This window comes from Theobroma cacao, chromosome 10 (genome assembly GCF_000208745.1).
Source record: "Theobroma cacao cultivar B97-61/B2 chromosome 10, Criollo_cocoa_genome_V2, whole genome shotgun sequence".
NCBI lineage: Eukaryota > Viridiplantae > Streptophyta > Magnoliopsida > Malvales > Malvaceae > Theobroma > Theobroma cacao.
In genome coordinates, this window is record NC_030859.1 from 4,956,340 (window position 1) to 4,974,248 (window position 17,909).

Here is a 17,909-nt window from a genome sequence, read left to right on the forward strand (position 1 = left end):
CATGTTTATAATGTATTAATACATTTTTTCTAAAACCAAATGTATCGATACATGGGCTAATGTATCAATACATTTCACTAATTTTGAAAAATAAAAAAGATAAAAAGGTATTTTCACATCTCATAGTATCAATATGACCCCAACTCCTAGGGTTTTCATTCTAAGCCGTCTCTCATTAGTTTATTAGCAACTCTAAGCTTTCTCAAACCCATTTTCACCCCAAATCATCATTTTGAAAAATTAGAAGCTTGGTTTTGGGTTTTTCAAACAAATGTAACATCTTTCAACTTTTAAATCTTGATTTATGAATTTTTCAACATTAAAAATATTATTTTTATGTCCAAATTTTCTATTGAACATTAAAGCTCAAAGATTTTGTGATTTTCCTTAACATCAAAACTCACTTAAGGTAAAGATGAAATATTTATGGGTTTCTAAGCATGGGTTTTAGCTAGAACATTAGTTTAGCTAAAAACGAGTAGTTTCGAAAGTACCTAGAATGATTATTACGATATTTTTATTCTAGAAAATGATTGTGATTATTGTTGTATGATAGAAACATTTGAAAACTCCATGGATTTTGCAGAAACAGAGTTATGAGTGGAGCTAGGAATCGAATCTCTAACTAAATGAGTGAATACAACACTTTCAAATTATTTTGATATGTAAAGCTAGCATGATTTCTATGAAAAGGATTATGTATGTATGTTGAAATGGTATCTTTAAAATGGTTTATCAAAGGATTTGAGTTTCAAGAATGAAAAAAATGAATTTCTAAGAAAAAATAAATTCTTAGTGCTTGTGGTATGATTGATATAATGGTTTATAAATTGTTTACGAATCTACTATGTATGTAAATATTCAACTATGTATTAGTTTTCAATAAGGGGGGACAAGCACCTTATGTTTGAAGTCCACTCGATTACTCTGATATTCGAACTAGTATGGGTACAAGATATTGTATGTTTATTTATAGATGCTATAAAATACATATTTGGTATGATGAATGCCATAAGATTATGTATATGATGTAAATTCCATATACCATAAGAGGTGATTAAGTATGTATGATGCATTATATAAGATTGACTATATGATGTAAATTTCATATACCATATGATGTGATTAAGTATGTGTGATAAATGCCATGAGATTATGTATATGATGTATATTCCATATACTACATGAGATTATTGAGAAAGCATGATGAATGCCATGAGCTTATGTATATGATGTATTTTTCATATACCTCATAAGATGAGTAAGCTTCTATGTGAAGGACATTCCACATACCTAATGCTACGAGCATAAGAACTCTATGTGTGTAATGGATTCCACTTTCAAAAGGTGCAAATAACAACTTCACTCCTATGATGCATCATAAACATCCAAAGTGCAATGAGACTGTACATTGCCAGCCCAAGATTGATGGGGACATACCATCATAAAGTATGAGTTTAATGTTAATGGAATAATCACAATTATTATGTTTATGGCATGTTGCATACTAATGTTGTTTAACCATTGTTTATGATCTATACTTTATGATGACATGAAAATGTGCTTAGTGAAGAAAACAGAGCCTTAGAGAAAGTTCCAAGAGGTAGGGGAACTTAAGGAATGGTAAAAATTGAGGATTTTGCTTAGAAATTTGGGTTATAGGCTAAAAGTATCGATACATTCTAAACAAAATACTTTAGGAGGCTTTCTATGTGAAATGTATTGATAGATGTATGAAGGTATTGATATATTCAAAAATGTATCGATAGTTTTGGTGCATAATAGGTTGTTTGATTGAATTTGATGAGAATTTCAAAGGTAAAAGATTCTCAAAGGTCTATATTGACATGTTTTCAACGAAAACTATTCAAATGTGTTCAAATAACATGTTTTATAAATTCTATGATTAAATTGTTTATGAAAGACATGAGATTAAAAGTGCTTATTTACGAAACACTCTTATGGCCTAGCATGTCCTCTTCTTGTATCCATTGACGGAGTCTTTGTGACTCACGTTATTTTTCTCATTTATTTTGTTGCAAATCAATGATAGCATCTAATAGCAGCCAATGTCGCAGATATTAGTATCTGGTCTTCATTCTTTGGTAGGTGTCTAACAACCACTTGATACCTAGAAGGTTGGTCACATTCCGCTAACATGTTGGTCTTTTACTTTATGTTTGTATTTACAAATTATAAACATGTTTGTGTTAATATTGTCATGTTAGGCATTCTATATTGATAATGTTATGTATGAAATTATGATGATGGCTTGAGAGCCTACATGGACATCGAGGGTGTTGTTGATAGCTAATGTTAATGTACTTTATGATAGTGACACTTTTTTCAGATATATATATTTATATCAAATGCTTGAACTTGTACAATTAAGTTGAGAAGTTTCTTAATTGTATAATGAGTTTTATGAATGTATGTATAATGATTACATGCGTTAATAGATGTTTTATGATGCTTCCGCATGTGATGATGAATGTTTAATGATGTTATACTAAGAAGTTTACTTGGACCTAACGAGGTTATACTCGTCTGAATCCATGTGCCAATCGCAATTCCTCCAAGAAATGAGATATGACAATAAGTGAAGTTGGGGAATGAAAGAGTTAGTGATGCCAAGTTGAGCTTCGGTGATGGTATCGTTGTGTTGTTTTTGATTACGTGGGCTGTCAGGATGGTTGTGAATATTTTTTGTGTGCAGACAGGGGGCACTTATTGTAATGGGTTTTTGTGATTTCAGTTGTGTGTGGGAATTTGTTTAGGGATAGACGTTTTTGGTACTAGGTCTTGCACCGTTGGCCATGGTTATTGAAGGTCATGCTAACCTTCAGATGGGGTAAGATGTCCATTCAAGGTTGTAAGGCTTTGGTGGTGCGCTCCGCAGCAGATCCATATTTTGCTTATCTGCGGTTTTTGTTTTGTAAAGACAGGTTTATTCCTGTTGATCTTATTTTTATGAAATAATCCTCTTCTGCTTTTTTAAAAAAATATATAATTGAAATTTTATTTTTTTAATTTATAAATTATTTAATACTTTTATAATTAAGAAAAAAATTAAAGAAAGTTTTTCAATGCAATTTGAATTTTTATTTATGCATTGAATAAAATTTCAAATATTTACAATTTAAATAATATTATTAATTTCTATAATGCAATATTAAAAATGATAATTTAAAAATATACTGAAATAAAAATGAATATTTTTCATTATATATTGTAATATATTTATGCTAGGGTTTAATTAGGGGATAGAAAAGAACAGAACACAACCTAGAAGGCCCAACAGTTACATTACTGCCTGTGGAGAGTTCGATCACTTTAAAACGCTAGAAACATGGAGATTCCAGATACCCCAGACACGAAAATAGCTAAATCGCCCCCGCCCCTGCCGCCGACGACGCAAGAACCAGACCCCAAAAGACTCAAAATGTCTACTACAACCACTTCCGACGACGAAGAAACCGCTTCCGCCACCAACGGCACCAAAAAACAGAGATACAAACGACGGAAGATCGCCATTTTCTTTGCCTACTGTGGCGTCGGCTATCAAGGCATGCAAAAAAATCCAGGAGCCAAAACCATCGAAGGCGACCTTGAAGAAGCACTGTTCCACTCTGGCGCCGTCCCCGAGCAAGACCGCGGCAATCCAAAGCGCTATGATTGGGCTCGCTCGGCCCGAACGGATAAGGGCGTAAGCGCCGTGGGCCAGGTCGTTTCTGGGCGGTTCTACATCGACCCGCCTGGACTCGTGGAGCGCCTTAATCGGATACTACCTGCCCAGATTCGGATATTTGGGTATAAGCGTGTGACGGCGTCGTTTAACTCGAAGAAGTTTTGTGATCGGCGGCGGTACGTTTATCTTATTCCTGTTTTTGCTCTTGATCCAAGTTGTCATAGGGATAGGGAAAGTGTTTTGGCTAGTTTAGGATCTGGTAATGAGCTTGTTAAGTGCTTGGAGTGCTCAGAAAGAGGCCGTAAAGTCGCAGGTGTTATGGGCAAGCGGAGTTTCGAAGCCAAGTCGACAATAGTTCAGTCTGACGTTTCTTCGAACAATGGAGAATCTGGAAATGTAATTAAGGAACATAACCTGACATCTGAACTTGAGGAGGTTACTGATAGTTCTGTCCAAAATGAGGTTACTGAAGTGGATAAAGTTAATGTAGAAAAGATACCCCTGGAGGAAAGAAGGTTTTGTTATGGTGAGGAAGAGAAGGGGCGGTTCAATAGAATATTGAAGCATTACGTTGGGTCTCACAACTTTCATAACTTCACTACAAGAACAAAAGCTGAAGATCCTTCTGCACGTCGCTATATCGTATCATTTCACGCAAACACTGTTGTTAATGTTGAGGGCATTGATTTTGTCAAGTGTGAGGTTGTAGGTCAGAGCTTCATGCTTCATCAGATTCGAAAGATGATTGGAATGGCCGTTGCGGTAATGAGGAATTGTGCTTCTGAGTCACTGATTGAAACTGCATTACGAAAGTAAGTAGTTCTGTATCTTCTTAATTGTGTTGCTGTTGCAACTGAATTTTTGTTTTTGGCTTAATATATATCTGTAATAAATTTCAGGGATGTGAGCATCAATGTACCTACAGCACCCGAGGTTGGTTTGTACTTGGATGAGTGCCTCTTTGCATCATATAACCAAAAGTGGAAAGATAGTCATGAAGAGTTGTCTATGAAAGCTTATGAAGAAGAGGCAGAGGAATTCAAAATGAAGTTTATATATTCTCATATTGCCTCAACAGAACGTGAGGAAGGAGTTGTAGCCCTATGGTTGCATTCTCTGAACCACAGAAATTACCCTGATTTAAGGGGCTGCAATGTAGAAATGATAGAGGGGATGAGTCTTAAGGTGGATAATAATACAGACAACACAGACGCGAAGAGTGCTTCAGTGGAGAAAAATGGAGATGCTGAGATACAGAGTGCCAAAGATTAGAATATGACCGAATGAACAGTCTCATAATGTTTCTATTTCGTTTAGAATTCTTTGCTTCTGCTTCTTATTATCTTTTAGCAAGGTGGGGTTGAATTTTGGAGCTCTCCTGGCGTTACTTACAAGGCTGCTCATGTTTGGAATGAAATCGGTCACAAACAAGAGAAATGTGGAATGGCATAGACTCGTTTGGTTTCAACACCATATTCCTTGACATGCCTTGATCACTTGGATAGCTATTTTGGACAGTCTATCAACCAAAAGCAGACTTCATTCTTGAGTTGTGCATTTGGATTCTGTTGACTCTCCCTTTTGCAAGCTGTGGCAAAATAAGGGACCATATTTTCTGCACTTATGATTTCTCAAGGCAGCTTTAGGACAAAGATCTTCATGCTCGTGGTATATGGTGACTGGCATTCTGAATTGCAGTGGCCAGTGGGCTAAAGACAAACTTAAGGGAACAGTACTTGCTTCAGTCATCCTTTGCCTTGCTTGGTGTTCTTATATGTACCACTTGTAGAGGGAGAGAAACAGCAGGATTTATGGAGAGAAGGCAAATTCGATTTTTTCCCTTTTTTTGTTCCATTGTTAATGATGATGTTAGATTTAGGCTTCAGGGGCTAGGAATTTTACTATCAACAGGGCTTTATGTAATACCGTGTCTCTAAGCTGGCATAGTTGTTGCTTTGTTGGATTTGTTGATGCTGCTGTTTGTAGCCTTGGTTTTTTCTCTGTGGCAGCTTTGCTACCTTTTTTCTTTTGCCTGAGCTTGCTGCTTCTTGGATAATAAAATTCTTAATTGTCCAGAAAAATCCTTTTACTTTGAATGTTGACCCTGTTTGATATCTGTTAAGTGCACGGGGATGTTAAGCTTGAGAACTTTGTACTTGGTCTACCATCTATACTATAAGAGATTAAGTTGTTTCCCGTTGACCTTGGATTAGGCGAGTAAATTTGATTTTAGCCCTACACTTTCTTTATAGATTTCCTTTATTATGTCTTATCAACACCAAGGCATTGCAGCAACAAAGTGGAAAGATAGCAGCAGGCTGCATGTTGGTTATAATTAACACCCTGATATTTTCAGGTCAGCTTATTTTTGTCTAGTTAGAGACTTGTTTATGATCAACTCTTTTGCTGACAATCTCGTGTTCTGTAATTTTCATTGTCCCCAGAGGAACTGTTGGGTATGCAAATGTTCATGCTTATTCGGGAAGAACTGCCTGGTAGAGATGATCTTGAGTCTCCTGCATAGACACTTGAATGCCTACATTGAGGTTGATTACCATGGCAGGGCTATCAGGTGCGGCTGATATAACCATCATTCTGGAGTTGCTTGATCGGAGCATAATTTTTAGCATTTATCTTCTACATTGTTATCTTGGTCTTTCTTTTACTTTCCGGATGCAGGGTGACAACAAATCCTTCTTAGTCTGCGAAAGAAAATGGTTACATCACCTGAAAATGGTATCTTTGAGAGTGTGGTGAACATGGAGAGCCCAACTACTCCGAACTAATAACTTTATTCGAGGGTTTGACAGGACCAAATCAACTACAAGGCCAATAAACCCTGATGGTGCTCAAAAGGTATCTATGTGTATATTTAAATATGTTTTTGTATTAAATAGGGTAACGTTACTCTGAAACAGATACCGTCTTAGCCTTACTATACACTAGAACTGAGTGGATGAGTTGTCGCTTAGTCTGATTGTTTTCTACTATTACTTCAAAGCAAATACCATGGAGCAATGTAATCATGTATCTTCAAGAACACACATATTTTGAACTCTTGGTTGGTGGGAACTGGCAAAATTCATTGAATTATAATTGAACTGACAGGGGAGACATCAAGCTTGAGGGGGACTCAACGGAGAGAAACTAGACCCACCAACTAATCCTAAAGGACAGCTTACGTTTCCCTTCAACTTACTTTCCTTCTAAATTTAGCTGAGCTGCCATTCATAGACCATGTCCAAGGATTTATCAAGTATACGTTTGCAAGAATAGAATTTAAAGCTATCTATACTCAGATTCGACTTAAATTTGGTCTTGCAATAGATAATCCAGTCTTTAAACAAGTGTGTGTAATAGCTACATAATTGGTAAGAGTCGTGGTAAATAGAAACTCCTTTTGTTCAATCATTTTCAGGAAAAGAAGGAGAATGTTGAAAGATGCTGGCAATGGCATCTTAAGGTGATTATAGAAATAGTAGAAGGCCTACGCCATTAATAAAAGCTGATGAATTTATTCATATTCTCTTTTCTATATATTGCCTTAAAAGGAAAAGTAGAAGAAGAAAGGGGAAAAGAGTGTATAGCGTAGGCTTTAAAGTTGCGTGTTTTAATTTGTAAGATACGTTAAGATTCCGGATTTACATCCAAAGGTTTCTTTCTGATTGTAATTAATATATATATTAGTATAAAAAGTTCTTGAGTTACTTAAAAAAATTCAAATAAATTTTTATTCTTTATTATGTTTAATTAAATTTTTATATTTTTTTAATATCAAATAGGTTCTTATAATTAATTATTAATTAATTATCATTAATTAAAATATTATATGTTGTTTTATGCTTACATGATGTTGACGTGAATACGAAAAATGCAACGTGACAACGTCAGCATATTACGTTAATTGATAGGTGATATTTTAACTAATAATAATTAATTGTTGATTAATTATAAGAACTTATTTTACTTAAAATAAAAGTAGAAGTATTTAATTAAAAGTAATAAATGAATATAGATTTATTTAAAAATTTTAAAATATTTCAAAAAAAATTTTAGATATTTTGCCACTTACAAAAAAAAATTAAACAAAATCAACACTTACCGAAGTACATGATAAATTGATAATGTAACTTTTATTTTATAAATTACAGTAACTTTATTTTCATGCATGTTTTGATTTTTTATTTTAACATATTAATTAGGTAAAATACTTTCACCTCTTAAGTTTTAATTGAAATTTCAAACGGGTTAATTAGTTTTTGAATGAATATTTCGTTCAAAAAAAATATCTTTCGTTGGACACATAGGTCTAGTCATTAGTTAACCGTTAATGTTTTCATTAATTTGATAATGTGATTATATTGAAAAAATTATTTTACCTTTTATTAATTTTAAAAATTATTATTATATTTTTTATTAATTTTTATTCATTTCAAAAAAATCAGGCAGTGCTCCCTTCTCTTAGGGAGTCGATGCTCCCTAAATTTTTTTTCAAAATAAATTATAATAATAATTTTTTAAATTAATAAAGAAGAAAAGGAAAATTTAGTTCTTTCATATTCTATATTAACGGTATTTACACTTTTGAATCGGAGGATCTATTTCAAAAACTAATAGACCCATTTTAAATTTCAAATAAAACTTAGAAGTAGAGGTATTTTATTCTATTAATTATCATGTGAGTAGCTAATATACATGAAAATTAAACTACCTGAGATATTATATTAAAATTGTAATTTTTTATATAAAAGTTGTACACGTCTTAACACTCGAGTATTTAATTTATTAGTTAGTACATAATTTTCTACTTAAATAGTAAAGTTCGAATCTTCTTCTACTAGTTAAAAAAAATTGTACACATCTTAACCAAAAACACATAACTTATTGACAAGTAAAAAGAATATGCATCTTTATCTCAATATAATTATATTATAATTTATAAAATAAAAAAATCAAATAAAATGTATTTAAATATTTGATTTATTGATTAATATATGATTTCGTTTAAAAATATGTGTTTGAATTCTTTTATCATAAAATATACTTTACACTTAATGGCTATATATGATTTGATTTGACAAGATCAATGTTGTTACCGTATATCTATCTATCAAGAAACTAGCTTTACGGATTTATAATGTTTTGCTCAAAAAAAATATCTTTTGTTAGACACATAAGTCTAATAATTAGTCAATCGTTAATGTTTTCATTAATTGATGACGTGATTATATTAAAAAGATAATTTACCTTTTATTAATTTTAAAAATTATTATTATATATTTTTTATTAATTTTTTATTTATTTAAAAAAATTAAGTAATGCTTTCCTCTCTAAGGGAGTCAATGCTCCCTAAATTTTTTCAAAAAAAACTATAATAATAATTTTTTAAATTAATAAAGAAAAAAAGAAATTTTAGTCTTTTCATATTTTATATTAACGATGTTTACACTTTTGGATCGGAATGTCTATTTCGAAAACTAATGGATTCATTTAAAATTTCAAAGAAAACTTAGAAGTGGAGGTATTTTATTCTATTAATTATCATGTGAGTAGATAATTTACATGAAAATTAAACTACCGAAGATAATTTTTTAAAATCATAATTTTTTTATATAAAAGCTGTACACATCTTAACATTCGAGTATTTTACTTATTGATAGGTACATCATCCTTTACCTATAAAATAAGATTTGAATTTTCCTCCCAATTAAAAAAAATTATACACATCTTAATCCAAAAACACATAAATTATTGACAAGTAAAAAGAATATGCATCTTTATCTAAATATAATTGTATTATAATTTACAAAACAAAAAAACATCAAATAAAATATATTCAAATATTTTATTCATTAATTAATATACGATTTCGTTTAAAAAATACGAGTTCGAATTCTTTTATCACAAATTATACTTTACACTAAATGACTGTATATGATTTGATTTGACAAGATCAATCTTGTTACCGTATACCTTATCTATCAAGAAACTAGCCTTACGGATTTGTAATGTCAGTTTCAAAGTGGGTCCTTTTTCTTAGTTTCAGCGGTTAAGAAAAGGCAGTTCCATGTCTCCTAAGTTACTAGCAATGGAGCTCTCATTCAAAATTTTGACTTTTCTTTCTTTTAAATGGCCAAACTTTACTATTCCAATTACGCCTTTTCTTTTTATGATATAAATTCCTATATTTAGAATTTATTTTCTAAGACGTAATTTCTTATAAAAGTATTAGGTACCTAAAATAGAAAGTATTAATTTAGGGATTATTAAGAGGTAGGGTATTCATGATTTTTTATGTATTTTTAATTGAAATCTTATTATTTAATAAAATACTCTCATCTTATAAATAACTCATTAAATTTTTGAATTACTATACAAACCCGTATCAAATATGTTAGATACTATCTATTAAATATCCATACTCGTTAAATATTAGATTGAATTAAAATTAAAATTAATTTTTATGTATATGATTAATAGAAAATTAAATTAATAAGTTAAAATTAATTCATAAGAAATATATTAAAATTAAAATCATATTTAAAATAATTAATAAATTTTATTAAATTTCCATTAATTATAAGGAACTTATAAACAAAACATAATATGTAAATAAAATTTTAATATTAAAAATTATTCTTGAGAATCGAATCCAAATAGTGAATACTCTTCATGACGATTAATTGTCTTATAATTCAAACTGGATTATGTCAAATAATACAACATACACCATCGAGAGTATCTCTTTCTTTCAGTAATATACTAAAACTCAAATCCAAAATCATATTCTCGAATTCATAATAGATTCTTCAAGAATACCCATTTCTTTTTAAGATTAAATTCTAATATGCTTTTCACTTCCAACTTTTCTTTCCCTCTTAGGTAAAAAGATAAATGTACAAGTTTCATTCCAAGAATTGGTTGAACAAGTGACAAGTGTCTCTCAAGTCTTATGTCACTCCTGTCGTGTAACATGACTTCATGCAATCTTTTTTTTGAATTATTATCCCACTTTATTTCAATTTCAAGGCGGCACAAATAATTGATGCATGATTTTGACCATGTCCAAATCTACCCAACAAATACGTTTTATCCGATTTGACAAGTTTAAATCGTGTGACAGCCAAAGGATACCAAGGGATAAGGTTCTCCTCAATGTTAGATTTTTTGTTTTTGTTTTGCTAGAAATGATTAGGGCGAAAAGAATTTACATTATACCAATCATTGTACCTTAATAGCAAAGTGTTGTAATACTTTAATACTATAAACAAATAAATATATTGTAACCAAATTTTCTTGTCTAACTTGCCATTTTTCTCTTTCTCCCTCATAGTTTTGCAGACCCCAACAATTATGGAACATCTCTAATTTTGGATGGGTAATTTAATACAACAAAATTTAATAAAACCTAATTATTTATCAATTTGATTGATTTTAATTGCATTTGATTTATTGAACTAATAAATTATGTCTCTCAAATTAGAGTAAGTAGATGCCTATATGTAACCATATATGGAGTTTTAAGCTAAAGTCAAGGTTATTGTTACGTTTTATAGACATCATAGCTTACTTTAGTAGAAATAATCGGTTAAAATTCTATATTTGAATTTTTCTTCTTCTTAAAATTTGTCATATATAACACGAAAAGATGCTAATCATTATTTTTATAAAAGGAAGTAAAAATAATATATTTATATTAAAATAATACTAAAAATGATATTTTCATAATATCCTTTAATAAAATTGAAACACTATATTAAGAGGATCTTTGAGAAGCTTAATGCCAACAGGATATTAAAAAACCATATTTGTAAAAAAATCTATCAAACAATTGAATATAAGATAACAAGACTACACTAAATTCCCCTTTATAATTTTAAAAACAAAAAAAATTAGTCCATATATTACGAATATAAGATTTAATATCTCATTTTTTTAATAAAAATAAAAGTAAATATTGGGATTTGACATGTGATGTACATGAGTGAAGGGAAATGATATTAAATGCAAATTACAATATTGATGGCATATATTATGCATATGTATGTAAGAATTTAATAGGAAATAAGAGGAAAAAAAGGTGAAATTACATTGAAGTCAAATCGAGAACAGTAAATTTGATTCCAATTAGCTGAAATCTTTCTTCTAAAAATGATTAAATTATTATCAATTACCAAGAGAAATTGTCAGCATTTGACTACAACTGAGCCTACCCTAGGCCCTGGTAGCCCTCCATCAATTAAACTATCCCAATGTCGGTGCAGACACGTAAAACAAAAAAGTGAAAAAACAGTGTGACATGGCAGATTCCCATCCGCGGTGTGAAATAAGAAAACTCACCCGGATGCACCGAATATTCTCTCGAGCCGAGTGAAAAAGAACCACGTAAAGGGCCAGCATAGGGGGAGATTTCCCACGTGGCGGAATCTTAGGGATAAGATTTCAGCGTTCGGTGATCAGAGACTCACCAAATTTACCGTAAATTTATCGGGATAATTTTCCAAGTTATCCGGAAACGATAACATCACGGCTTATGTTAGGAGTTTTGAAAGTTAACATCGGTTATTACAAAGACTTTCAAGAGCTCGCCGTTCCGGGCCGTCCAAATTGTCTTGATCGTTGACGATATTTCTTTTCTTATTTAATTGTTGTTTATAGTTTATAAAAATTAATTCGATTTGAAAATATCTATTTTTATTTATCCGAAACATTGCTTGAAATTCAAAGAGTTTGCTTGTCTTGATTTTTGACAATACTTTTTTTGTAGGGGAATTAATCAGCCAATTTTATTTTTTATATTTTTATAAAAATTAAATATGCTAATATTCAACAAGAAAATGAATCTAAAAAAAGATTACGTGTTAAGCATAATTAGAAAAATCTATGAATCATACCAAATTTTAAAAATCATTATTCAAATTCAATTTGAGTAAAATAAAACTTGCCAGCCTAATTGGTAATTTAATCCATGAATAAGTTTTAGACACAATCAAAAATTTATTAGCCGAATGTAAATAAGTAAAAAGATATAGTGTTGCAAATAAATAAAAAGATATACAAGAGATGACGAGCAGGAAGATTGAAGCAGCCTCCGAAATACTAAATGTGAAAGAAAAAAGGTTAATAGTAGAGTAAAATAGAGAATAAGGAGAGCATGGATGAGCGCTAGAGTAACATAATCGTCAAAAGAATAGTATTAGATTAAAAATAAATGAAGAAGGACTAAGTAAAAGAGAATTAGAAAGAAAACCTAAGAGTGAAAATATGTTTGTATTAGCTCAATAAATTTTATTTTAATTGTTCTCATTATTCTTCGTATAGTATTACATTTGCTATAAAACAATTCTCAAAGAAATAATAAGTCTGTAACCAACATCAAATATCTATACCAAACACATTTAACTTAGTAATTATTTTGTAAATTGTCAAGATAATTTGAATTTTTAGAAGATGGATTGATTTTTTATATTTTTATAGAATATTATGTACTTTGAACTTATTTTAACTTTGTAATAATCACAAAGCTTTATACTTTGAACTTGAACTTGTACTAGTTTTGGCTTGACCAAAGTCACATTGTCGTGGAAGATGGGCAAATTACAATAATCCCATCAAAATTGCAGCCACATAACTCTTCCATTTGAAAAAAAAAAAAAAACTTGCACACTTTCCTCTTGATATATAATAAAATATGTAAGTGAAACAAATTAAGAGCATTTTTGTAATTAACTAACCTTTAAAAGTTGAGTTAAACTAGAGATAACATGTGCCTTGAGATAATTAATCTAAAGCAACTTGCACCAAATTAATTATGTAGGTTTAGTTAGCTGCAGTGCGGTCCATGGCAATAACAAAAATGTAATTATTAGCATTTCAAAACATTTTATTATAGATAAGGACAAATAGCTTTCTTACTTAATTTAGTGTGGTGATTTAAATTCAGAATCCTCTCCTCCCTTGAATTTCTTCATATATTAAAAAATTTTGTTAAGAAAACGTGTCAATTATGTGAAATTTGACATGTATTGTGTATTTCCCTTATTGATTGATGAATTTAATTATCCTAAATTAGAAGCTTATTATCTAAAATAAAGTAGCATCCATCTATATATAGTAAGCTAGTCCTTCAAATGCAAGAATTAGATATTACCTAACAAGAAAACTTAAGCACCTTATGAAATGGATAACTTAGTAAAAGGGATGATACAAATTTAAGAAAGAAGATTACTACAAATCTTAACGTTAAAAGATTAAAAAAATAAAATAAGAAGCAATATTGTATAAGCTTTATGTGCCAAGGAAATGGAAGCTTTAATCAAGGTTGTTTATGGCTTTATGCTTATGATGAATTACAATGTTTAATTACTTTGAACAATATTTTGGAGATTGTTTATGGTTGTTTAATAATTATGAAGACAGATTTGCACACTTGTTTCAGTTCAAATTTGTATGATAAGAATGTACATTTTATTATGCATTTTATGCTAAGTATACATGTTTTTTCCTTTTTTTTTTTCATTTTTTAAGATAACACATGACATATTATTAAATGCACTAATTAGTTTTACTATCTAAAACATGTTGAAAAAATATCGAAGCATAGAAATAATTCAAGAAAGTCTGAGGCATGAACACTATTTTTAAGGATAATTTCTGCCTCTTCGGGGAAAAATCTACATTTTCGCTATGCTTGGCCAGATCTCGTATGTGCGCAAGCCCACTCTTTTTTCCTACAAGCCCATAATGTGTTTGCTTATATAAAACACTTGTGATACCTCAAATCCCACATATGATGTGATACCTCAAATCCCACATATGATGTGAATATAATTGTTAAGACCTATATAACAATCTAAGTCTATCACTACTAGCAATTTGAGTTTAAGCTTTTGAGAGTCATGTGGTTTAGGTCCGAAAAGTTGTTGAGCTAGTGATTGGACTTGGGTCTTTACAAATGATATCAGAGCCTGTATCAGTCCAATGTGGTCTTTCACATTGCTCTGGGGAGATATTGGGTCCGTGGATGTGATGTATGGCCTTGATGAGGACATTAAGGATTTGAGTGGGTGAGATTGTGATATCTCACATCCCACATCCCATATTTGATGTGAATATGATTGTTAAGACCTATATAACAATCAAAGTCTATCTGTCACGACCCGAAACTCCCATCGAGCCTATGACAACTACCGCGATGCCCCGATGGGCACTTATCTCTCGGAATGCCAACCGAAACCCCACAAGACTTAATATCAGTTTCTCTTTTCCCCAGTGAGTATCCGTTGCCAAATATTATGTTCTAAAGGATTTTGAGCTATTTTCAACTAAAAACTGATAAAATAAAAATTTTGTCTCACAGGGGCATTTTGGTCATTTTCCACTAAAATTTTTGAAACCAATTAAAAATGTAGTAAACAAGTACCAATCACATAATTCATAATTAAAAATAAGTTTAGGCATCTAAAACCTTTATTTAAAATGAAATTGTAATTATTTGAATATAATAAGAAGATAAAATAATATATTCAATAAAATATTTTATTTTCTTATAAACAGAAATTTTGGAGTTATGCGTAAATACTTTTTGTAAAGTAAAAACAAAATAAATTCATTCATACTGTAGCACAATAAACTATTAAATTTACAATATCAAGTGGGCCCACAATAACTAAAATTTAAGAAACTGTGAACCTACTGTGTGGAGGACGCTAATTCAATAGAAGCCCTCGATGGAATCAGTTATCTACAGTCTACTCTGATCCTGAAATGGGTGAAAAGGAGGGTGGTGAGATTATAAAATCCTAGTGAGTAAACAAACACCATTTAAATCAGCTAAAGCCGAGTAAAAGGAGACAATTAAAATATCTCATCATTTTAAGTATTTCACAATTTGAAAATTCATCCCAACCCATGCAAACGGTTGTATTTCATTTAATTTCTCATTAGAGCTTATGACTTTCATAAACAGTTGGCTCATGCCATCAAATATACTCGATGACACCTTGATCAAAGGCGTACACTCGAGCTTGCCAAGACTATTAAAAATTTTGTATACACGTAAAACATATTTTTAGTTTGAGAAAATACAACCGTTCCTTGGCGTTGGCTGAGTTCCCCTTCACGTGGTGGTTTGACGTGAAGTGAACCCTAAGCTTTACCTCAAGAGATACCCTACGCTCCTTTCGGTTCGAGGTAAGAATATAATGGGGTTTACTTTGCCCTTCTAAAAGGCTGGTCCACATAAACCCCCTACTATAGTGATTAATTAATATATAATCCACCAATCAATAAAATTCATTCTAGCATGACATGACAATTATTATAATTCACAGCTTTTCAAGGCTAAATACACATTTCATATATTTCAACACCAATACCAATTCAGCCATTCATGCAAATACTGTCATAAGCCACTAGATTCATAAATTTAATTCATAACAAGTGATCTCCAATTACTCTATTTTTCAAAATCATCATTCAATTTTAAAACAATTTATAAAATCTTTTCATGTAGACACATTTTGTTTGTAAAACTCAAGATTTACCATTTAATTCCATTTTCATAAAATTTCATCAAAATTGATTAAAAACATACTTTAGATAATTAAAATGATGGTAAGGTTACTCACAATGTTCAAAGTGGGGATTTTCGAAATACTCAGACTACTGGTCCTCGGATGCAATTTCATTGCCTTTATTGGAGGACTCACTACCTTGACACAGTATAAAATCGAGAAATTCACCACATTAGTACTAAATTGAAATTAAACTAATTTAGACTACTAATGCATGATATGGAATGCAAAAGGTCTAAATTTTGCCTAAACACCATATTGACTTATTTGGATCTTATACCCGATAAATTGAAATACGCATCCAATTTAGCTCTAATTGATCCCATTTCTTTTTCTAATGCTTCAAATCACCAATGTCCAGCCAAATAGCCCAAAAATCAGCAAAGCCACTGTAAAACCCGACCCTATAAACACATGTCATGACATACATGCACTGAGTAGTATGTTATTACGCTAGAAAAGTCTTAAGAATAGACGAAACTCGGTATTGTACCTAACGGTACACTTGAGTTGATTTAACCTCGAACTAGTTCAAATAGGAATCGTAGGATGAAATTTAATATTTTACAGTCCAGGAATAACTAAAAATGATTGTTCGGAGTTCGAGGGTTTATTTGGAAAAAAATTAGAAATTTTGATGTTCATGGGCAAAATCGTCATTTTACCACCTAAGATAATAATTTGATCATGGAGTGAAATTTTTGACCAAGATTAACTATTTGGAGTATGATTTAATGATAAGAAGTGAAAAAGTTTAATTCTGGTGATTTCTGGAGTGTAGGGGCAAAATTGTAATTTTACCACCTGCGGACAAAATTTGAGATTTTGAGAGAATTTAGATCAAATTTGACAAATTGGGGAATGGTATGAGTATAAGGGATGAAAAATATGTCTATGGGCAATTTTTCAGTTTTTTGGACAAAAATGTAATTTTTCACTTTTATTGGGGCAAAAATGTAAATTTCAAAAATTACTCCACCAAGACTTTGGATAAGTCTGAGAATTTTATCTAAGCTATGGATATGTGGGACAGGTGTATGGTGAAAATTTGGAAACAAATGGATGAAATTTTACCTAACGGTACACTTGAGTTGATTTAACCTCGAACTAGTTCAAATAGGAATCGTAGGATGAAATTTAATATTTTACAGTCCAGGAATAACTAAAAATGATTGTTCGGAGTTCGAGGGTTTATTTGGAAAAAAATTAGAAATTTTGATGTTCATGGGCAAAATCGTCATTTTACCACCTAAGATAATAATTTGATCATGGAGTGAAATTTTTGACCAAGATTAACTATTTGGAGTATAATTTAATGATAAGAAGTGAAAAAGTTTAATTCTGGTGATTTCTGGAGTGTAGGGGCAAAATTGTAATTTTACCACCTGCGGACAAAATTTGAGATTTTGAGAGAATTTAGATCAAATTTGACAAATTGGGGAATGGTATGAGTATAAGGGATGAAAAATATGTCTATGGGCAATTTTTCAATTTTTTGGGCAAAAATGTAATTTTTCACTTTTATTGGGGCAAAAATGTAAATTTCAAAAATTACTCCACCAAGACTTTGGATAAGTCTGAGAATTTTATCTAAGCTATGGATATGTGGGACAAGTGTATGGTGAAAATTTGGAAACAAATGGATG

The 17,909-nt window shown here is 30.9% G+C and overlaps 1 protein-coding gene across 2 annotated transcripts; it reads left to right on the top strand.

Moving 5' to 3' along the window:
* LOC18586509 (tRNA pseudouridine synthase A, mitochondrial) lies at positions 3,257-6,659 on the top strand. 2 transcript variants are annotated; one of them, XM_018129647.1, is made up of 4 exons: positions 3,257-4,500; positions 4,588-6,044; positions 6,133-6,260; positions 6,368-6,394. In XM_018129647.1, exons 1-2 carry the CDS (start codon positions 3,350-3,352, stop codon positions 4,958-4,960), a joined length of 1,524 nt encoding a protein of 507 aa, XP_017985136.1. In that variant the 5' UTR covers positions 3,257-3,349; the 3' UTR covers positions 4,961-6,044; positions 6,133-6,260; positions 6,368-6,394. The 2 variants fall into 2 exon arrangements, with proteins under 2 accessions (XP_017985136.1, XP_007010013.2); XM_007009951.2 differs by having other exon boundaries at positions 6,133-6,659.

Bases quoted from the DNA above. Each gene is read 5' to 3' on its own strand.
- LOC18586509 (XM_007009951.2), top strand. From the start codon at position 3,350: ATGGAGATTCCAGATACCCCAGACACGAAAATAGCTAAATCGCCCCCG. The intron at 4,501-4,587 runs GTAAGTAGTTCT...AATAAATTTCAG, and splicing joins ATTGAAACTGCATTACGAAA to GGATGTGAGCATCAATGTAC.